The sequence below is a fragment of the Dermacentor silvarum genome, chromosome 7 (genome assembly GCF_013339745.2).
Source record: "Dermacentor silvarum isolate Dsil-2018 chromosome 7, BIME_Dsil_1.4, whole genome shotgun sequence".
Classification (NCBI taxonomy): domain Eukaryota; kingdom Metazoa; phylum Arthropoda; class Arachnida; order Ixodida; family Ixodidae; genus Dermacentor; species Dermacentor silvarum.
Window position 1 is genome coordinate 25,484,957 of NC_051160.1, and position 23,148 is coordinate 25,508,104.

At 46.3% G+C, this 23,148-nt stretch overlaps 1 protein-coding gene across 33 annotated transcripts in view; it reads left to right on the forward strand.

Moving 5' to 3' along the window:
- Positions 1–23,148, forward strand: part of LOC119457755 (uncharacterized) — an 81,581-nt gene that overhangs the window by 49,193 nt on the left and 9,240 nt on the right. For 9 of the 33 annotated variants that reach the window (XM_049670398.1, XM_049670401.1, XM_049670404.1 and 6 more), the window contains 10 exons: positions 1,675–1,746; positions 3,920–3,997; positions 5,059–5,127; positions 6,962–7,009; positions 7,527–7,574; positions 8,655–8,726; positions 13,788–13,868; positions 17,119–17,181; positions 17,615–17,680; positions 21,498–21,563. In XM_049670398.1, the coding sequence (XP_049526355.1) occupies positions 1,675–1,746; positions 3,920–3,997; positions 5,059–5,127; positions 6,962–7,009; positions 7,527–7,574; positions 8,655–8,726; positions 13,788–13,868; positions 17,119–17,181; positions 17,615–17,680; positions 21,498–21,563 (663 nt within the window). Of the gene's footprint in view, positions 1–1,674; positions 1,747–3,919; positions 3,998–5,058; positions 5,128–6,961; positions 7,010–7,526; positions 7,575–8,654; positions 8,727–12,132; positions 12,181–13,265; positions 13,323–13,787; positions 13,869–17,118; positions 17,182–17,614; positions 17,681–21,497; positions 21,564–23,148 lie in introns of all 33 variants that reach the window. The other 24 variants (XM_049670409.1, XM_049670412.1, XM_049670414.1 and 21 more) reach the window with 11 other exon arrangements.

Here is a 23,148-nt window from a genome sequence, read left to right on the forward strand (position 1 = left end):
TTGCTCTACATATATGGTCATTGTAAAGGAGAAAAGAGACGCCTACTTCTGCAGCGCTTAAGCGAGCACGGCGCAGAACGCGCGTTTGTTCTCAGCCGTGTTGGCGCTGAGCCGTGCTCCCTCAAGGGCTGCAGAAGATAGCGCCAACCTTTCCCTTTCCCTCAAGAACCACTTACCACCAGCCGTGCGTTCACTCCCTGTGAAAGCGCGCGTCCCTCGCGCCCTTTCACTCGCACATACAGCGTTCGGCGGCGCGCGGCGACGATTTCATCTCCAAATGACGTCATACGGAACCTCACGGCGACGGCGACGGCGACGGCGACGGCGACGGCGACGCCGACGGCGACGGCGACGCCGACGGCAGAAATCTGCTTTTGAGTGTCCATATAATTGCTATCGCAATAAAAAAAAAAGCTGCGGATCCGTAATCAGTAAAACAGTGTAATGCAATGCCGCCGCTTACAGTTCTTGATTACATGCAGCGCCTGCGTTGCTAACGCGAAAATATTCTTAGCCTTTCTCAGGGTGCCCTGTCTACTTGGTCGGCACTTCTGCTGCGTGCTTAATGACCGATTTACTCACCTTTCCTGCTCTGTGTACATCCGTGCTCCCGTATACGTACCTTACGGACGCAGAGTTTGTCGGCACGATGGGTCAGGTTTGTTTGTTTGGTCCCCTTAATGCCGGCTGCGCGCGTTTTTAAACGAATGCCCTTACTCTGAGTGAATCAGTAATGCTTTACGAAGTAGCGTTCGGGGGGGGGGGGGGGGGGGGGTACAATTACTACATCCCGTATTGAGCATGAAATGCTTTTAGCTCCCGCTGTCGGAGACCTTCAAATGACCTTGAGCCAAAAGCCGGAGCCGTTATTCGGGCACTCAAGCGAGAACATCCAGGCATCGTTCGGAGAACAAAACGGGATCATCCGGGCAACCAGACGAAAGTCAAGAAAATTTGGTCTCTGGCCCACAGTCCTTTGTACAGGACCGCATTACATACGTTAGTTACTGCCCAAACAAGTTAAAAAACTATTGTATCCGATTTTCTTTTAATGTTTGGTCACAATATCACTGAAGATCTACCTTCTAGTACGCTGAAGCTTCATTTCTCATTTCCAATAACGACGTTCAAAAGGCAGATCCAGGGCACTATACATCTTTGGGCTCTGAGACATGATTGCCTGTGCTCTTTTGAATGCGACCGTCCGCCAGACGCATTGATGGAAGAAGAAAAGTGGTTGAAGGCGGTGGCACCAGAGGAAGCGAAAAACGCCATATGGTAGCCATTTCGTGCCTACATCTACTCTCGATTACGGGAGAGCCAGCATCTTTTTAAAATCATTCATAACACCACATTTTTCTGAAACTATGAAACTAAGGTACATTTGTTTCTCATTCTAATTACCGTATACACACTTAATGGAATTCATCGCATCAGAAACGACCATAGCAATGTTCTTGTGCCTATTAAGCGTTTTCGCCTAAACCCACGATTCTCTGACTTAATGGTATTGCTGGTGTCAGTCTCTTATTTGCCTCTACAGCTTATAAAATGCAGCACCTTTATGACTACTCTGTCCGGGTTCAGTGTGCACATGTGTGCTAAAGAGCAGGCATTCATGTGTCCGGCATCAGCAACACATCCGTTCTTTTTTTCTTTTTTACCTTGAATCAGGTTATGGCGGTAGTGGCTACGACGGTGCGGTTGGCACTGGCGGATCACTGTCGGCTACATCGGGTGGTTCAGGTGAGTGCGGATGCCACGACATTAACGAAGGCTATATTGCCAGTTCTAAGGAACGTCGCTCCAAAACTTGCGCGCCTAGATGCAAATGAAAGGTCGTAAACTTAGTGAATTCATTCGGCACAAATAGTAACGAAACGAACAACAACATAACTTTATTCTCATTGCTTATCCCCCTGAGCCCGCCGAGGTGGCCTGTGTGCCGTAAAGCGTGCCGTCAAGAACCTGTCATAGCAACCTTCTAGTTTCTCTCAAGAGCTATCACCATCATAGTCCCGCGCCTCTGTCACGTGATTGCACCAGTCAAAAGTATCAATGCTATGTATTCCCATTATGTTTGCGGCTAAAATAGTTTTGCTTCCCTGCTGAGCGCATTAAAGTGTTTTACCTAAGATGCGTCCTTGAGAGCGTATGCGATCGAGTCTTTATTTGTTCATTTTTGCTTGAAGGCTACGACGCAGGCGGCTTTGGTGGCGCTGACGCCTCCAGCGCCACCATAAGGCGTTCCGCCAAAAGGCCAAGTGAAAGTGCACTGCAAAGTGAAGGCCTCACCCCAGCTATCCCCACTCATCCCTCTCTTGCAACAATTGACTCTGCCCTGTACGCGTGAATATCCTGATGGAATCACACCAGCGGATCCTTCGCCATGCTCGACCGTGTACCGCTTCACTAGTAGCCCGTACGCTTACATTACATCTCTGCTATCCATTACCCTACCCGACGCTTCGTATTAGTGTCGACTAGAGTATCAGCAGAACCCGTGTATTTTCTAACAAAACTAATTGATTATTCTCCTACTCCTTCATGTTTATAGAAGATTCAGACAAGTACATCGCTAAAACTAGAAAGCACTTATTGCATTTTATTCCAGAGATATCAGTAAGCTCCTGTACAGACTAGTATGCTGGTAGTCACCGTAATGGTGCACGAATTGAAACAGATGGGAAGCCGTCATCATTTGTAGCTTGAAGTAAATTACGTCCGTCTCGCTCACACATCTGTATGCACATGTGTGTGCTGTCCGCATATGCACGACAGGGACAGCAGTGTTTGTGCGCACAAATTCGGGCCAGCATCGGAAGGCAGAACGCTGCCCTGGCTACGCTGCATGCAGTGGCCAATTGTCTGTGCGTGAGGGTGCGTCCGCACGGCTTGTCGTTTTGCAGCCAAACGCGCCGCGGCGCTTCTCCGGCGCCTAGATAGAGAGGTTCGAAAACGCGACCCGTAGGCTGCGCGTGGGCTGTCGATGCCGTGAAAGCACAGCTGAGGCGCCTCCGCTAATCGAGTGTCCATCTAATTGCTGTCGTAATATAGTAGTATAAACTGCCCAGTAATGGTGCACAGACCGGTTTGTGGGCACATCCGGAGATTGGGGGCGGGGGGGTAGGGGGGGGGGATAATTGAACACTAATGGGGGCGCATATGTCACAGAGAAATGCGTACGCTTACAGGCCCGCCACGTTGGAGGTTCTCATCAGTCCCGTCGTGCTTTGCAGCAAGATGTCATAGCACCTGCCCTGTGGGCATGGGCTATGTGGGTGTTCATCGCGTTGTTGTGTCACAAGCAGAAAAAAATAAAGACCTCACGCTGTTCCAAGCATGCCATTATTCCTTTAGAGGTTCACATGCCATTCAACTCCACCACCATAATGCCGAATATGCGCTAACAAATCCTTCACAATACATTCGTAGTGCTTCAAACATAGCAAGACACCGCCGTTAGGTTGCACCGACGTGGACTATATTTAGCAAAACCAAAGCCAGAGAGCGTGGCGCAGCTGCCTGAGATGTGAACCTAAATAACATATCAAGCGTACAACAGGTGAAACTTGCGATAGTTGATAGATACCATAAGGAGCAGCATGCGGTCACTACACTAATGCGGTCACTACACGATCACTAAGTGAATAGGGTGAAGAGAAGCGCTAGAGAAGATCACGTCACCTTTTGCAGTGTATATTTGATCCTCTTGCGAATGAAAGTGGTGACAGTGAACAACCAAAAAACGGTGATGCATATATTTTGGTTTTCGTCTTCCCACAAATGCTTTTCGCAACTGACACAGAGCAGAACGCAACCATTTTACTGTGCGTATTACACGGAACTCGAACCTTAAGCGACCCACTACTTAGTGCAATATTTCAAGCTGCACCCTCTCTCTCTTTTCTGGTTATAGGTTTTGGATACGGTTCCTTCAGTGGCAGTTCGAGCACCGGCGGCAGTGTAAGACTCCCGGGCATGACTGGTACTTCAAGTAGGTATACGCCTGCCACATACTTACATATTGGTCGTGTTGCCAGTATAGTTGAGTAGAATGTCACTACTTTGGCAACAATAGCTTTTGAATGTTGTTTATGTCAGTAACCTTAAATGGTAATGCTGAACAACTGTCACGAAATCTTAAGCAGCTTGAAAAGTCTTGCTTTTGCCTTGAGGCTTCATTTCGTGTACAGCTGCTGACACCAGATAGCGTTACCTCAGAGCCAAGCTAGCTATTACGAGCAGATGAATTCATGTTAAAAAGACCATTCGAGCAGCCTACGCTTGAATTCCCAGAAACTTCACACATTGTTCATTTGCTCATTCTATGGTTCAACGGGACAACGGAGCTGCTCATACGCTTTCCTCCGCGCTCAGCAAAAGGCGCCAGTTTTTCTCTGGCATTGCGCCATTACGAAATCTAAGAAACACGACAAGTAGGAAAAAAAATAAGACTTCACGCTGTTCCAAGCATTACATTATTCCTTCAGAAGTTCCCGCGGCATTCAACTGCACCACTATAATGTGGAATATGCGGTAACTCTAAAACAAATCCTTCACAATACATTCGTGGTGCTTCAAAAATAGCAAGACACCGCCGTTAGGTTGTACCAACATGGATTATATTTAGTCAAACCAAAGCCAGAGAGTCTAGCGCAGCTGCCAGAGATGTCAACATAAAAAACAAATGAAGCGTACGAGAGGTTCAACTTGCGATACTTGATAGATAACACTAGGAGCAGCATGTGTTCACTACATTATCACTTTCCTGTAAGTGAATATAGAGTGATGACAAGCGCTAGAGAAGGCGACGTCACCTTTTGCAGTGTATAGTTCATCCGTTTGCGAATGAAGGCGGTGACAATGAAACCCCAATAAAGGGTGATGCATATATATTTTTTTTTTCGTCTTCCTGCTAATGCTTGACAGACATAGTGCGGAACGCAGCCATATTATACTGTGCGTCGTACACGGAACTGAACCTTATACTTTGAACGACCCACTTTCTTGGTGCAATATTTCAAGCTGAATGCTCCGTCTCTTTTCTGGTTATAGGTTCTGGACATGGTTCCATCAGTGGCAGTTTAAGCACCGGCGGTGGTGTAAGACTCCCGGGCATGACTGGTACGTCAAGTGGGTATACGCCTGCCACATACTTACATATTGATTGTGTTGTCAGTGTAGTTGAGTAGAACGTCATTACTTTGGCAAGAATAGTTTTTGAGTGTTGTTTAGGTCAGTAATCTTATATGGTAATGCTGAAAAATTGTCACGAAATCTGAGGCAGGTTGAAAAGTGTCGATTTTGCCTTGAGGCTTCATTTCGTGAACATCTGCTGACACCAGATAGCGTTACCTCAGAGCCAAGCCAGCCATTACGAGCCCAAGAAGTCAGTTCAAAAAGACCATTCGAGCAGCCTACGGTTGAATGGCCAGAAACCTCACACATTGTTCACTCTACGGTACAACGGCGCAACGCGCGCTGCTCTCTGCGCATGCGTGAGACGCGAACTGCGTTTGGGTTTTGCGTCGGGCATGCTATTTCACTGATTTCGCGGGAGTCCCAAAAGTTGCCCCAAAAGCTTTGCGTCAACAAACATGGCAGCGCCCATCAAAGCGACGGTTCTAACCGAGCACCAAACTGCAGCTTGATTCGTGGTAACGCGTGAAGTTCGTAAGCTAGGAGAAGTGACTGCGGTTATCGCTTTCTTTCAACTAACGTGTGTAATGAAGATTGATTCATTAGACGCCGCTGACTCGGAATTCGATTGTGGCGTTTCAGGCCTAATATGGATTAGCTTGGCTGGTGAAGGCGCGTAAAGTTGGTTATTTAAGGTAAGCGCTTGCTCGTAATAGGATAACCTCTAAATTGTAATTCAATGCAAGAACACAAAAGTCAAAATTGCTCTTAAAAAATGGCATAGTTTATTTTCACATTTATACTAGTTTTTCTTTGGCACCGTAGTGGCGCTTCAAGTGCAAGACACCATTCGCAAACGCAAAGCCCTATTCTAAATCTATTCATTCCTGCATGCCCCAACGCTAATACCCGCAAAGCTTTTTGGGGCCCCAAATTTTTGGGGCCCCTATTCTAAAACTCTCTAATATAGTACACGCGGGGAAGGAAGGCAGACCGGAAGCGCGCGGTCTTCTTTAGCGTGCGAGGCACGGGGACGAGGTGACGGAGAGGGAGAGGGAGGCGGAGGGTGCGTTCTGCGCCGTCGGCTGCTGCTCACAGCGCGGCCGCGCGGGCGCCGTACCTTGAAAACAATCTGCGATGTGAGCGAAGTGCGCGCCTGCGCGGGCCTCATCTTCAAAGCGATGTACGATGGGGACAAAGTGCAAGCGGCGAGTGCTGGTAGCTTTGTATGCGCTTTGCTTTCGACGTTTAGTTCGCGTTGAAGCGCGCGCGAAGGCCAATTTGCCCGCTGCTGCTGGCGCGCTTTCTCACTCCAGCGTTTTCACAGCGAGTTTCGGCGGTCATCGAGCGACATGTGTTCATGTTTACCTGTGCGTGCGTGACACTGTGCTTGTCTATTTAGTTAGCAAGCTAATGTGTACAACTTCGATCGACCCATTAAAGTACTATCCTTGCTTCGTATAGCTCTTCACTAATTTGCTATCGCAATCGATGCTTCGCCTTTCAGGCGAAACAGCGAGTTTTTCTGATATTTAGTCCACCAGTTAATCTGATGGTTATCGCTCCGGCGCAATCGGCGCCTTGTTCAGCCTCCATACCCACTTCCCCTTAACGACAAGCGCTATCGATACCGTTCCCGATTATTTCGCCTACGTCCGGTGATTAGACAAATTCTGGTGAGTTCTTCACTATCAAAGTGGCAAACCACATGCTCGGACATTATAGCGCCGACCGACTTGTCCCAAACACCTGAACGAACGTATACTCGACGAACTCGTGCCATGTGTGTAGCTAACAGTTTCTTTTTTTGCTGTTTCAGGCTACGGCGGCTCTTCCGGAGGAGGCTCGGGATCTGCGAGTAGCTCAGGTGAGTACGGCTGGCGCTGCTTTCAAGAACAGTCCTGATTTTTACTTCCAAGAAAAACATGTACGAAAAATATGCACAGGTGATTGCTGGTGCAGATCGAAAGCCGTACGCAGAAATTATAAGTTAAGGGACTTTGCTTTTACAAATAGCGAACATTAAATATTTTGTTATCGTCATTTCACTACACACGGGGTAGTCTATCCTGAAACATCGTCCATATCAAACTAAACTCGTCTTTTTGTTTATCTCTCATCTCAAGTGATGTCGCTACAACCTACAATCCTCTACACCTTTTATTAGCTTTCCTTGAGTTCTTTAAATTTCGTTATTTTTTCAAAATATTTACTAGCCTTGTTCAAATTTCCTTAGGCTGTTATTAGCGTTTACATAATCTGAATTTTTTTAATAGTTTCTCTTGCATGGCTCTATATTTCAACTTACACTCCTTAACTGACATGTTTTATTACGCACAAAATGAGCAGCAGACAGGCAGTTTCATATTTTGTTCCTGTTTCAGGCTATAGTGGCTCTACTGAAAGAGCCACAGGTTCATCGAGTACTACAGGTGAGAACTGTTGCCATCCCCTAGATAAAGAGAACCGGGTGCTCTCTTTTGGTTATTGAAGTGTTATAGAATTGAGGCGTTTATTTGTCTTGCAAAGTTAGGCTACAGATACACAAATAATCCTAACACCACCTTTTTCGTATCCGCGCAAACAAAACAATGAAAAAACTAAGTGAGCGGTCTAGACACAGAACAAAGTGACGACACGCGCTGTGGCTCCCACGCCTTGTTTTGTACTTAGTTGGCTGCGCTACTTGAAGCTTCTTAGAATTAACTGATAATACCATGCAATCCATGTCGTTGATGATAATAAAGCTGCTATTTTATTCTTATCTATAATGAAGCTACCACACGACCGTCGCTGCTAAAGCGGATATTAAATTGTCTGAAAACATGGCTGACAACATGACTTACTCCAACATTGAGCCATGTTTCCTAATCAAAGCTCTGTCAACAATCGTTTGCCATTCTGTTAGTGATTTTTGCCCACGCAGCTTCTTGGTAATTTCTACTCCACACTTGTTATAAACGACTCAAATGAAAATGATTTAAGAGGACACTACCCGAGGCTGATGATGATGATGACCCGAGGCAGCTCCAAAACGATTAATTTATCAACCAGGATTGTTGACTATTTTCGTCACAGCACCACAGTACCCAGTTCGCACGCATTTGAAAAACATTGTGCTATGGCGCAGAAAACACATCTGCATTCACCGAGCTTAAATGTATCTAGCACGCCTGCGGCCGACAACGAATCCCGAAATTTGATCCTATTCGCGATGTGTGAAGGGTACGAGCGAGAAAGAGGCCCAACATACGATTCTGCAAAGGCTCAGAATGCACGAACAAGAGCCACTCCTTACTTTATCGCACCGCTGCAGGCACAAGAGTGGACAGATGAGGTCAGAAAATTGGCTAAACACTGTGACGTCACCTGCTCCTGTATTTGGTTTTTCTCTCTCTCTCTTGCGCATCGAGATCACTTCCGTGTCCGTTCAGTGTTCGCTAAAGAGCACGTATTCGTGTTTCCGGCGTAAGCAACAGATCACCTCTTTTTTTTTTTTTTCCTTGAATCAGGTTATGGTGGTAGTGGATACGGCGGTGCGGTTGGCACTGGCGGATCACTGTCGGCTACATCGGGTGGTTCAGGTGAGTGTGGTTGCCACGACTTTTATGAAACGCATATTGCCCATTAGTTCTAATGAACGTCGCTCGAAAACTTGCTCGCCTAGATGCAAATGAAAGATCGTATACTCGATGAATAAATTCGGCACTAATAGTAACAAAATGAGTAAAATATTACTTTTTTTTCTCATTGTTCGTCACCCTAGGCCTGCCGAGGCTGCCTGTGTGCCGCAATGCACTCCCTCATGAACCACCATAGCAGCCTTCTAGTTTCTTTCTAAAGCTATCGCTATACCGTCCGCACCTCTGTCACGTAATTGCACCAGTCGGGCATAAGCTCATTAGAATCAATACTATGTACCGGCAGTATTTTGCCACTAAAACATTTTCTTTGTTCCGGTTGAGTGCAGCAATGTGCTAAACCTAAGATGCCTTCTGTATAGCGTATGTGATCAAGTCTTTATTCGTTTATTTTTATTTTTATTGAAGGCTTCGGCGCAGGTGTCCTTGGTGGCTCTGGCGGCGCTGTCGGCTCTGGCGGCGCGGACGGATCATGGTCGGGAGCCTCAGGTAGTGCCGGTGAGTAGATGTAGTGGCGCTTTAAAATTGCGAAGAATAATTACTTGTTTTAATCAATGTAGCTGTGAAATATTGGGCAGGTGTGCATTACAATTTGGGGAAGGTGTGCATTGGGAAGTTGCATACAACTCTAAGGTCAACCTCAACGCAATAGGCATAATGATCATCACTCACCTCTTCTATGTCGACTGTATAGCGAGAGCCTCTCCCCAGTGATCTCCGTTTGCAGCTTTCTTGCGTCATTCGACTCCATCCTACACTAGCGAATCACCTGATCACATTACACCACCTAATCCATTGCTATAACTGACCGCGTATATCGCTTCACTCGGCACCCGTTCTGTTACTCTGAATCTGTTCTCTGTGTTACCGTTTTAGTGACAACTATAGTATCAGCTGCACCCGTTTCATGTCGCGTCCATACCATACGTCTCATAAAGTGACACCCGTCAGTTCGTGTTCCACCACGCGTTGCGCCGTCTTTCAAGATTCTTCTCAAGCCTATTTGTTATTCTGAAAGTTTCAGATTGCTAGGTTCGTACTACTAAAATGCGCCGGTCGCATAATTTTCAGGGATATCAGTAAACAACTGGTTACGACTTGTGGGTACCAGCCACATGTGCTGCGACCAATTTCGCTTTGCTGCGACCTTTCTCAACCGATAAGGGTTGATAAAGGCTTATACTGGTCGGATCAAATTTCATAACATTGATAATGACAGCGGCCTGCGTGGAGATGAGCAAGCGATACAATACTTACGCATACTTAGACAACTCCCAGCAGAGTTTCTGAGTGAATATTTATACGCTTGAATGAACAGAGCATGAAAAAATTTTAAAAACCAAGCGCTTGTACCTAAGAGGAAAAATAAGCTCGCATTCTAAAATGAGTTTCAGCACTATGGTATTAACAGCGGAGTTGTTTAAGCCGGGCGTACGTAATGTGTCTGCTGAATCCAAAATGTCATAGGCCTGCACGGCACACGCAGCACAGTCACAGCGTAAGCTGGCTGAGCGGCTCAAGAGTAGCTCCAATTTCGGCACCAAGCTACACCAGGGTCTTCGCGACAAAGTCTCTTCGCCTCGTTTTGACAAGAACGATCTGAACTGTCCGCCCGGCGTCGACGGCGAGCTGCGGCTTGTAATGCTCTCTGCACAGCAGTCTGCTGAGCCCGATGATGCCTGGTTGTAGCCGCGCACGTAGCTCTACGATTCGCTCCTTCAGCAGCGGTTAGTACCTTGCGAGGAGACGCCATAACGTGTACCGAAGAGGTACCCAGAATACGTGGCGCACCGTTGATTGCGCGCCTCGTCTGAATCGCATCTCGTCGCACGCGGCGGCTGCAGGCACGTTAACTGGATGGCGCCACCATACTGGCAGAGGCTCGGGTCGTCTGCGCCTGCGCGCGTTGCCCAGGGCGCGTTTATAGGGCCTTTTTCTGACGCCGATAGCAAGCGCTTACGTGGCTCAGTTGTAAAGTATCCGACTCCCACGCAGCCAGCCTGGGTTCAATCCCGGCGGAGAGCGGGTACTTTTTTTCGCATTTCCGGCGATAGCGGTTACGGGGTGGCGGCGGCAGCATCGCGACCAGAAACGGCTATTAGAATGAGCCCATAACAGCTTACGCTGTAAAATGTGGGCCATTCCTAGCGGCAGTGCAGAAAGGGTCCAAGTGCAGTGGCACATACCCCTGTGAACTAGCGAAGCTGAGCCTGGCTACGTGTAGCTAGGAATGGTTGGGACTATTTACGCTTAGTCAGTTATCGACAACCAAATCTATAGCCTATCAATAGCTAATCGATCAATAATCAATAAATTCCGGAAAATGCTGGGAATGACTTGGTAGTGATTAGCCTAGCCCACAAGCCAGGACTAGCTAGGTGCCCATCAGCTCTACTGTCTCTTTAGCATTGCGCCTCCAGTACAAGCTACGCTAATCTTATCAGCATCATGCACTAAATATCACATCTAAGTATAAGTGCCTGAACGTGATGCCTTTTTTCTTATATTTAAACCAATGAATCTGATGGTTATTGCTCTGGCGCAGTCGACATCGTGTTCAGCCTATATAGCCACTTCCCCTTTACGACAAGCGCTGTCGCCACTGTTCCCGATCATTTCGCCTACGTCCTGCGCTTACACAAATTGTGATTTCATCGCAATCGAAGTGTCAAAACAAATGCTCTAACATTTTAGTGCCGACCAACTAATCCAAAACACCTGAATCAACGGATGCTTGACGAACTCGTGCTGTGTCTGCAGCTAACAATTTCTTTTTTGGGGTTCCAGGCCACGGTGGCTCTGCCGGAGGAGCCTCGGGATCTGCGAGTAGCTCAGGTGAGTACGGCTGCCGCTGCTTCTACAAACAATCCTGATATTCTATTTCAAGAAAAACACGTACGAAAAATGTGCACCGGCTAATCTTGGCGCATATCGAAAGTATTACGCGGAAATTGTAAGTTCAGCTCCTTTGTTTTTACAAATAGCGAACATGAAATATTTTGTTATTGTCATTTTACTACACATAGGATAGTCTATCCTGAAACATCGTCCATGTCAAACTAAACTGGTCTTTTTGTTTATCTCTCATCTCAAGCGATGTCACTACAACCTACAATTCTGTACACCTTTTATTAGCTTTTCTTGACTTCTTTCAATTTCTTTTTTTTTTTCATATTTACTAGTCGTGTTCAAATATTCCTAGGCTGTTTTTAGTCTTTTTGTGAGTTCAATTTTTTAATACTTTCTCTTGCATGGCTGTGTATTTCAACTTACACTCCTTCACTGACATGTTTTATTACGCAAAATATGAGCAGCACAAAGGCAATTTCATATTTTCTTTCTGTTTCAGGCTTTGGTGGCTCTACTGGAGGAGCCACAGGTTCTTCGAGTACTACAGGTGAGAACCGTTGCCATCCCCTAGATAAACAGAACCGGGTGTTTTCTTTTTGTTATAGAACTGTTATAGAATTGAGGTGTTTATTTGTCTTGCAAATTTAGGCTACAGATACACAAATAATCCTAACACGACCTTTTTTTGTATCCGCGCAAACAAAACAATGAAAAAACTAAGTGAGCGGTCTAGACACAGAACGAAGTGATGACACAGGCTGTGGCTCCTAGGCCTTCTTTTGTGCTTCGTCGGCTGCGCTATTTGAAGCTTCTTAGAATTTACTGATTAGACCAATCCATGTCGTTGATGCTAATAAAGCTGCTATTTTATGCTTATCTATAATGAAGCTGTCACATGCCAGTCGCTGCTAAAGCGGATACTCCATTGTCTGAAAACATGGCTGACAACATGACTGACTCCAATAGTGAGCCATGTTTCCTAATCAAAGCTTTGTCAACAATCGTTCGCCATTCTGTTAAAGTCATTTCTTGCCCACGCAGCTTCTTGGTGATTTCTACTCCACAGATGTTATAAACGACTCAATGAAAATGATTTAGGAAGACAGTACCCGAGGCTGATGATGATGATGATGACGCGAGGCTGCTCCAAAACGATTAATTTATCACCCAGGATTATTGAGTATTTTCGTCACAGCGCCGCAGTACCCAGTGCGCACGCATTTGAAAAAAAATCGTGCTATGGCGCAGAAAACACATCAGCATTCACCGAGCTTAACTGTATCTAGCACGCCTGCGGCCGACAGCGAAGCCCGAAATTTGATCCTATTCGCGATGTGTGAAGGGTACGAGCGAGAAAGAGGCCCAACATACGATTCTGCAAAGGCTCAGAAAGCACGGACAAGAGCACTCCTTACATTATCGCATTGCTGCAGGCAAATGAGTGGACTGATGGGGTCCGGAAAACGGCTAAACACTGTGACGTCACCTGCTCCTGTATTTGGTTTTTCTCACTCTCTCTCTCTCTCTTGCGCATCGAGATCACTTCCGTGTCCGTTCAGTGTTCGCTAAAGAGCATGTATTCGTGTTTCCGGCGTAAGCAACACATCACCTCTTTTTTTTTTCTTGAATCAGGTTATGGTGGTAGTGGATACGGCGGTGCGGTTGGCACTGGCGGATCGGGTGGTTCAGGTGAGTGCGGTTGCCACGACTTTTGTGAAGCGCATATTGCCAGTTAGTTCTAATGAACGTCGCTCCAAAACTTGCTCGCCTAGATGCAAATGAAAGGTCGTATACTCGATGAGTAAATTCGGCACTAATAGTAACAAAATGAGTAAAATATTACTTTTTCTCTCATTTTTCGTCACCCTAGGCCTGCCGAAGCTTCCTGTGTGCCGCAATGCACTCCCTCATGAACCACCATAGCAGCCTTCTAGTTTCTTTCTAAAGCTATCGCTATACCGTCCGCACCTCTGTCACGTAATTGCAGCAGCCAGGCATACGCTTATTAGAATCAATACTATGTATCGGCAGTATTTTTGCCGCTAAAACATTTTCTTTGTTCCTGATGAGTGCACCAAAGTGCTATACCTAAGATGCCTTCTATATAGCGCACGTGATCAAGTCTTTATTTGTTTATTTTTATTTTTATTGAAGGCTACGGCGCAGGCGTCCTTGGCGGCTCTGCCGGCTCTGGCGGCGTGGGCGGATCATGGTCGGGATCCTCAGGTAGTGCCGGTGAGTAGATCTAGCAGCGCTTTATAATTGCGAAGAATTATTACTAGTTTTAATTAATGTAGCTGTGAAATATTGGGCAGGTGCGCAGGTGCAGGGCAGGTGCGCAGGCAGGTGTGAAATATTACAGCTTGGGGCAGGTGCGCATTGGGCAGTTGCGTATTACAACTCTAAGGTCAATCTAAACACAATAGGCACAATGATCATCATGCACCTCTTCTATGTCGACTACATAGCGATAGCATAGACTCTCCCCAGTGATCTTCGTTTGCAGATTTATTGCGTCATGCGACTCCATCCTATACTATCGAATTACCTGATCACGTAACACCACCTAATCTACTGCTATAATCGACCGCGTATATCGCTTCATGCGGAACCCGTTCTGTTACTCTGTATTTCATTACTTGCCCAACTGTTCGTTTTAGTGCCAACTACAGTATCAGCTGCACCCGTTTCATCGCGCGTCCATACCGTACGTCTTATAAAGTGACCCCTGTCATTTTGTGTTCCACCACGCGTTGCGCCGTCTTTAAAGCTTCTTCTCAAGCCTGTTGCTTACTCTGAAAATTTCAGATTGCTAGGTTTGTACGGCTACAATGCACCGGTGGCATAATTTTCAGGGATATTGGTAAACATCTGGTTACGACTTGCGGGTACCAGCCACATGTGCTGCGACCCATTTTGTTTTGTTTACGTGGCAACACCAACAATATTTAATAACCTTGACTCAATCTCTACAATCTTTTAAAAACTATAGACCACAATTTTAAGCGTTCTTAGAGGGCACCTATCTTCTGGGCACTGAGGGAAAAGGAAAATGAGTGAGAGGGATACTCCTCAGCATGTACTTGTTGCATGCGCGGCTCGCAGTACCTGCATGGCCCGCTTACTTTGAACGCAGACACGATAGTGAAAACATTTTATGCGATCTTAGTGTTCCCTTTAAATGTATTTAATGGCGCTAGCCCCTAGACCTTAGGTTAACACATGTCCTTCTTCTACCACACCCAAAGGAGCAACTGACGACGTGTCTTAAAGCACCGGCGGAGGGCGCGTTAGGACACGAACAATGAATGACTACATTCCCCCTTGAGCAATTGCTCATACATCCATAAACGCGGCCTCCCCATTATGACGACAGAAGAGAAGTGAATTTCTACGCTGGAATGATGAGCGGCAACGGAGCCAGCTGTGGAAGAAGACGACGACGAATGACGCGCGAGCAGTGGCACGAGCGCGTTAATTCGCGCGGTTGCGCCGTGGGGCGCCAACGAGCCAGCTGCGGAAGAAGACGACGACGCCCGAGCCAGTGCTAATTATGATAGTTAATCATCATAATAATGAGAGACCTGGTGGGTAATTGGGCCTTTGCTTAACTAAACTTATGCCCTAAATCATGTCTATCCTATAAAACTCCTAACCGAACCATTACCTCCTTTTAGATGGGTTTTTATTATTCTGATGGTGTCGGAGAAACCTCAACTTCCGGTTGCCTGAGGCTGACTGCCGGTGTGCTCCTTGAGAAACATAATGTCGCTAGGTGCTAGTGCCATAAAAATTCTGGTCTATAGCGAGCCAAGTTTCAATAAGTACTAAGATACAGGGCTACACGCACAAAGTGCTGTTCGCCATTCATTGGCCATGTTTCCTGAAAACAAACAAGTCTACTGTAACAACTTTTTGTGAATATTGGCCCCCATGGAGTGGCAGTAGCAGCGACAGTTACTTTAGAGACATTCACAAGGAAATTATGGGGAGACCATTGCAAGCAAAACAAAAAGGCTTCTGCCCTAACATTACAAAAACATGCACAAGAACGGCGAGAACAATTAGAAAACAAAGGGTGCTGCACGAAACAACAAAAGGGTGTTGCATGAACAACAGAAACAAAGGATGCTGCACGAAATAAAGTGAGAAAAGAAAACACATACAAAGGCCAACCCATTCCTTTATTTAAGCTTTCTTTAGCTTCACTGCGGGAATGTTTGCAAGGAGAAGATAATTATTACATTTTTGTAATACCTATCACAATATTGACGTGCCACCGATAAAACACCTCTTAGCCTAAGGCACTGTTTTGAAAATTTGTCTTCGCAGCGAGAACTGATACCATGGAGAGTGTGCAGTCAGAGGTTAGACTGAAATCTTGCTTTTGTATGAACACCGAGTGTATAAGTGTCGCTGCTTCCAGTATGAATACTGAGTATGCAGAGTGTCCAATACCTAGACGAGCCCTGACATAACGTTAGCATGTTTGGGTAACAACGCAAGTGCAGGACCAACGCTAATGTAACATGCCACGAGGACAAACATTCTTGTCTCATGTTACCTCTTCCTCCATTCCTAAACTTACGTTGCTACCCAAGCCCTATAAAAGGTCACCAACTAGTCCACTCTGTCACGCTTCTAAGTTGCAGTAAAAGTTTGTGTTCTCAAGGTTTTGATGACAAGCGTTCTGTAAACTGTCGCTTTTGCTTAAAATTGTATAATTCTTGCTGACGTTATGGAAGTGTTCAAAACCAATTACAAACACGTTGTCTGTGCACTGAAGGGCTTACGATATAACACAATGGCCGATACTTTCCTGTAAAGTGTACCAATAGCATCGACTGAGTTTCCGAAATGCATTCTGTGGCACCAGACGCCGGTGCGTCAAGGGTGAAGTGTTCAAGGGAGCTCAAGCGCTGTAGCGAATGCAACTGCAACGTCTTGAAAGCAGGACAACGGAGTGGGAAACGTCTAGTGTGCCTCACCTATTTGAGATACAAATGTTGATGAAAGAAGCTTTACTGTTGCAATACTGATGGTCCCTGCGTTCTCAATTGACAATGCTCCAAACGAAGGATTTAGCTGGGAGCGATATCCTTGTCAATGATAACGCATCAAAAGCCTTCCTCGCAGCATGCTAACAAAATTTATGAGCTGATCATTTCATTCACTATAGGACTTCGATCAGCACTGGCGCATATATTTGGTATAATCTCCCGTAATCTGGAAAGAAGTGCTTTTTAGATAACGAAGCAATTTTTAGCGATTTAAATGTTAGATACTTAAGCCTGTCACTGTAGTTTTCGATCACAATAGGTTTACTGGCAATTTGGTTTTCTGGATGGCTTGAACGCGGCATTTTACCAACAAATAAGTTTTTATACACCGTTAAACATATTCGCCCAATGATCTATTCGTTAAACACGATACCTAACATGCCTTGCTTGTGGGTCATCTGAAAAATATTCTCTTTCTCCTTTAGGTTCTGTCGGAGGAAGTGCAGGCAGTGGAGGAGGATGGGGATTGAGTGGATCGGGTGGTTTAGGTGAGAGGAACTTCTATGTTCGCAGGAAAGCAAGTAATCGTGCGCGCGTAAGTGTGTGTGTGTGTGTGTGTGTGTGTGTGTGTGTGTGTGTGTGTGTGTGTGTGTGTGTGTGTGTGTGTGTGTGTGTGCGTGTGCGTGTGCGTGTGCGTGTGCGTGTGCGTGTGCGTGCGTGCGTGCGTGCGTGTGTGCGCGTGCGTGCGCGTGCGTGCGCGTGCGCTCAGGAAAGCAATTCTAAAAAATAATACGATAGCTCCTGAATTCAAATTAAGTAGGCCACAAGGCAGTTACACCCACTTAAAAGATTGTTTGCACAGCCTTGGTTATCATAGCGAATTGAAATATCCCTGCATTGACATCGGCTTCTCCGTTGCCTAATGAATTCGTCAATTCCAAAAGCAATGTACTGAAGTTCCGTTTTATTGTGTTACCTTAGGGGGCGGTGCCCTCGGAGGTGGAGCTGAAGCAGGGTTCGGAGGAAGTGCTGGAGGAGGATATTCGGGTGAGTTACTCTAAAGTCGGCTGTGCTCAAATAGACCCTACGATGGAACACCACGTTTCATGGAGATTCTATTTCGTATGCACAAAATTTGATAACTCGCAGCTCTTGACTGCACAGAGGATACTTTCACAGGATACTGCACAGAGGATACAAACCATTTTATCCTTGGTTAAATTTACGTGCAGGTGGAAAGATTCGTCAACGTGTGTTTCCTTCGATCCATTTGTGAAAGCTGTCGATTTATGATAAGTAAAAAGAACAACGTGATATGGCAGCTCATAGTTATGTACGCCTTGTGCCGTCGCTAAAGCGAACTCGGTGACCTCTACAACTATTTCCGTAATGTACATCTTTTGGCAAGAAATCCTGCATCTACGAATGAATAATACAGGCTTTAGGAGCAACTATTCGTAGATGTGACCAAATCCGGTATTCTAAACTTCCGCATAAGATTACACATATCAGATATTACGAAAGTAAAGTACATTTAATCGAAGCTTTCTTTCCGAAGCCTCCCCGACTTTCCAAAGCGTGGACTGCTGGCTCGGTGGCTGCTGCTGCTGCTACTGATGTCTTGCAAAAGAGCTCATACTTAACAAAAACGTTTCAATTACGTGCCCGATGCTGGGATTGAACCTGGCCCCCAACATAAATGCCCTATCCATTAGGCCACAATCGCTTCTATCGTGTCAACGCCTACTATAGCTATTGAGGTGATCGCCACGTATAGATTATGACGATAATTTGGAAAGCTGAGGACAGCTGACAACCAGCGTCCTCTCAATTTTGTTCTCTTTTACTATTTGAAATTGTCTCTTACCTTTCTAAGCTCGGTAATGCAGCTATGAGTGGTCTAATGAGCCCGGCTCTCTGACATAAAATCACTTCCATGCTATGGCACGCACCAAAAATGAGGGATTGGCCAAGAAGAGGGTGATACACTTAAAATATAAACGTAAAAATGAAGAAATGCAAAGGAATATAAGGGTTCTTACATTGCATAGCATTGGTGTGCCACAGGAGGTGCGTGTGTGCTAGTTTCCGGTGCACCAAAAACACCCGAATAAAAATAGGCAAATGTATAGCGGTTCATCCAAAGTTCACTGGAAAGCGGCGCTTCATACAAATTTCTAATTGTGCGTTAGAGCTCCATAATGCTTTTTTTTTAGGCCACGGCAGTGGCTATGCAGGAAGGAACGCAACGATTTTAGGCGAATCGGGTAGTCTGGATACGTTAAACAACCTCCTTACAGGAGACGCTCCCTGTTGCCTTAGTATTAGCGTAAATCTTAACGTCGACAAACTTCTGGGAGCGGAAACAAAGTGTTCCCTTGAGTAAAAATTTAATGAATGAATGATTTTGTGCACATGTTCGCTAAACTGTCGAAATATCTAAGTGAGCATAATTTATCACCTCATTACATCAATGGCATTGTTTGGAAGTGTGAAGGTATACCGTATATCGAATATAGGTATACGTATATCGAAAGTTGGTCAAAACCAGATAACCTTTGATAGACTCGACCAAAAAATGCTACAGTGCGCTGGGTGATAATTAAACGTGGCTGTCCCATTTCGGCGGTAGACCTGTTTCTTGATTCTCGGAAATTTGTATGGGTATATCTGCCATAGCATGGAAATCTTTTTCACCGTCAGCAACACGCGGCGATCACCACAAACAGCCAGTTGGCGTTGGCACGATATAATTATACGTGCGACTGTGGCCCAATGGTTAGATCATAGTGCTGCTGTGCGGGAGGGCGGAGGTTGGATCCCACAATCGGACACCTATTTCCATTTTTTTAAGTGCGAGTTATTCTCAAAGACACCAGCAGCACCCTGACAGCCACGGTCAGCGAAGTCCGGGAGGGCTCGCAAAAAAAAAAAAGGAAGCTTCGCTTTAATTGCTTGCACTTCAGTCTTGCTTCTTCATATAGGTCTTGGACACTATAAAAGCATATCATAAACATCCTCATTAGCGGCCACAAATAAACAGATGAATCGCAAAGCACAATATTTTACACAAAGAAAAACCAGCGCGTATGCTGCACCAAGCCCCGAATGATGAAAAAAAGATCGAATGAACGTTCTTTTTCGCTCATAAATTAAATTGACTGTTACATAATACGCTCAAAGAAGAAAGCAAAACCTGATGCTAAACTCGCAAGCCTTTTGGTTCGTAAGAGTACTTTGTGATTGGCTAGCTGCATTCGCCAATAATATGCCCAGCAGCAGGATTACCAGTGGGATGTTAGAGCTTTTTGTGAACACGGGCACAGGTCTTCCTGCTAAGGCGGCAGAGAAGCGTTTCTCAGGAGCAGGAAAGTTTTGCGTGTTCTTGCGGGGTCTTGGCCTCCGATGTCGCGGAAATTTGGGGGTTTGTTTCGTCGTCACGTGAGTGAGGTTGCTGGTTATTGTTTCCGGACCTTAAGCTGTCTACCTGCTCTGTGCAACACTGCGGTTTGCTATGTTAGCATAATTATCCTGTTTTGAGTTCGCTTTGTTTTGCTTATTCATGCGAAAGCATCAAATGGCGCTTGAGCGAAATGCCGGCGTCTGTAGCAGCGAAACGGCACCTAAATTCCCATTGGCTGCGACGCCACGTCACGAGCGTGCCTCCACGGAGCAGAGCGGGCGAAAGGCAACACCTGCTGCCACGATAGCGCGCCAAGTGCTTGCGTGAGGGGAGAGGACACCGCCGCGACGCCACGTAACCCTCGCTATCGCTCCCGGAAGCCTGCGTTGTCCGCTCGTTCCTTGTACGCGCAAGCTCTCGCCTGCGTTCTAATTGCGCCTCGGGGAGGACAAATCAAAACTCGCCAAGTGCCTCAGCGCGCTCGCGAGGAGTTCATAATTCGAAGGACCACTCAGCGACGTTCGATTGGACATTAAGGTTTTCTCTGATTTTTTTTTCTTTTTTTAACAGCGAAGCTGTTCAAGCCAGCCGTAATTTGTGGTGCGTATCTAGAAACTACCAAGAAATGAAAGAAAATAAACTTTCTTGCCGAGGCGGTATTCGAGCCCACGAACCCCCGCTCCCAAAGCGAGCGTCGCAACCACACAGCAACGCTTGCAGAACATGCATTTATGCGAACCATATGATTGCGTTCGAGCGTCGTCGTCTTCGTCCACAGCTGGCGCGTTCGTACGCTCGTGTTCTGCGAGGTGAAGTGGTTTTGCGCGCTATGAGAGCGAGAGAGAGAGAGAGACGCATTCACAGAGCGGGTCTCCTGGAACGCGGTGTCGGCATGGGAACGCGGTGTCGGTGTTGCAAGCTGCGCTATGCAACGCGCAGTGACGGCCTTAAGTTCCAGATGCGCGAAAAGAAATTATCATCATCATGAGTAATAAGATGAAAAGTTCGCGCGAACTTCCGGAAAATGCTGGGCTACGATCGCCCAGCTGTTTAAAGCGTTGCGCGGCCGAGTGCAAGGTTATTCGTATCTTTCTTTCGTTTTTTTTTTTTTTTTTTTTTTTTTTTTTTTTTTTTTGCTATAGAAGAGCCGTTTTCTTTGGCACCGCTCACAATGCATCGTCCTTCAATACGTCGCCATTTCCTAGTGGACTTTAGCGACAAATTGCGTTCAATAGCATACATTTTTATAGTTTTTAAAGCTACACACAACAACGAGGTGTCGTCGTCATCTTAAGGTTCTGTGCAATTTCGCGTTCATTTCACCGTTGTCTACAATTTGATGACATTTCTTTTTTCTGTCTCACTCAAGTGCAATGCAGAGCTCGCATTATGCGTCTTGCATCAGGGTTTTACGCAAATAATTTTCTCAACGCGCAATGTTCAAAACTTTCCACTCCGTAGGATCTGGTGGTGTCAGTGGTAGCGGTGGAACAGGGCTCGGAGGCGTAAGCTGGGGAGGAACTTCAGGTGAGAAAGAGATCACGGTTTTACGAAAGGTGTGCTCAAAGAAATGCTGCATTTGTTGTCACTTTATTTTCAAGATTGATGTGAAAACTGGGACTATTGAAAAAAAAATTTGCCACCCTTCCATTGCGTGAAGATGGCCGAACAGCGAAGCTGTGTTAGTTACACCGAGTGTTACGAGTGTTACATATGTGCATGTGTTGCACGTGATGGAATTCCGTAAACACAAGTAAACACAGATCCACCACAGGAACTTATATTGAAGCGTTGCGGGGCGAGAAGAGGCAGCGACTTCCGACGTTACTCAACGAGGGTCCAGTTCTCTGGTCGAAACCTGCCGAGCCGCTACCAGAGGCATCGGCTGCAGTCACGGACACCGCGCGCGTTAGAGGTGAACGCGGACGGTGTCGGCAGCCACTCTGCACGTTGCCTCTTTGGTGCTGCTACATATTTGCGGTTCTCTCACTGTGTTTTAAAGACGATAGTCTTTCTTGGGGAACTTAAACGCTGAAAATTTGGTCTGTCTGTCTGTCTGTCTGTCTGTCTGTCTGTCTGTCTGTCTGTCTGTCTGTTTGTCTGTCTGTCACCCGATTCAGCCACCCGGCCAAAGTTGGACCACTTGCTTACCGCCCACACTACTTAAACTGGTACGGCTGTTCATACTTGTGAACGTTATCGATCACAAAGTAAATATTACGCATATCTGAGGCGCAACATCACTAGGTAAGTATTAGGAGGTGTGTTCCTTTAATAGAAAATACATAGATACGTAACTCTAAAGACCCTAGTTTCTTAAGCTGCGCTGAAAATGCCATGCTATGCGCGCCGACGAACGACGTTCCCCGACTGCGCGCCAACGAGCGCCCTCTGCCATGGAGGAAGGAAACCCTCTGCACAAGCTCATGTTTCCCGATGTATTGCCAGATGGCGTCCATGTCTCATGCAGCGCCTCCTCAATTTTATCAATGCCAGCCAGATGCGGCCGATTCAACATAAAGGAAGCGCTGTCTGAGGCAGGGCAAAACATAAATGGCCGCTTGATGAAATAATGCGGTAAAATGAAATCTGTTCAAACAAACCTCCATTGCATTTATCATGCCAGGACGGAAATGGTACGAGAACAGCATCACGGGTGGCCGCGGATCAGACCAGCACTCATGTAGTACGGCCGGCAGAAGACTATCGTGACGACATTTGCAGCGAAGCACGCAGATACGCGGCAATTGTTTTTTGTTTTTTTCGCGTATTGTTTCTCTCTGTCTTTTGGCGTGCTTTTTTTTTGCGTGCAAGTTGCGCCGCCTCCTTTTTTGCGCGCCAATCATGAGAGCAAGCAACGAGCCCATTCACGAGCCATTTCTCGCCGATGCTCGCGGTAGGCAGCCTCTTCCTCAGTAGTACGCACTACAGCAGGTCTTCCCATAGTGGCATCGCAGCCCATCTGTGATGCGCGTTCGTTATCCGAAAGGGCGGGACCGCACAGAAACACCTTCTCTTATACCCATCGCCTCTCCTCCTCCCGCCCAGTGTGGCCTCTCATTGGTCGCCTCCTCCCCCAGCGCACATCTCCTTCTCTGCTGGTCACGTGACC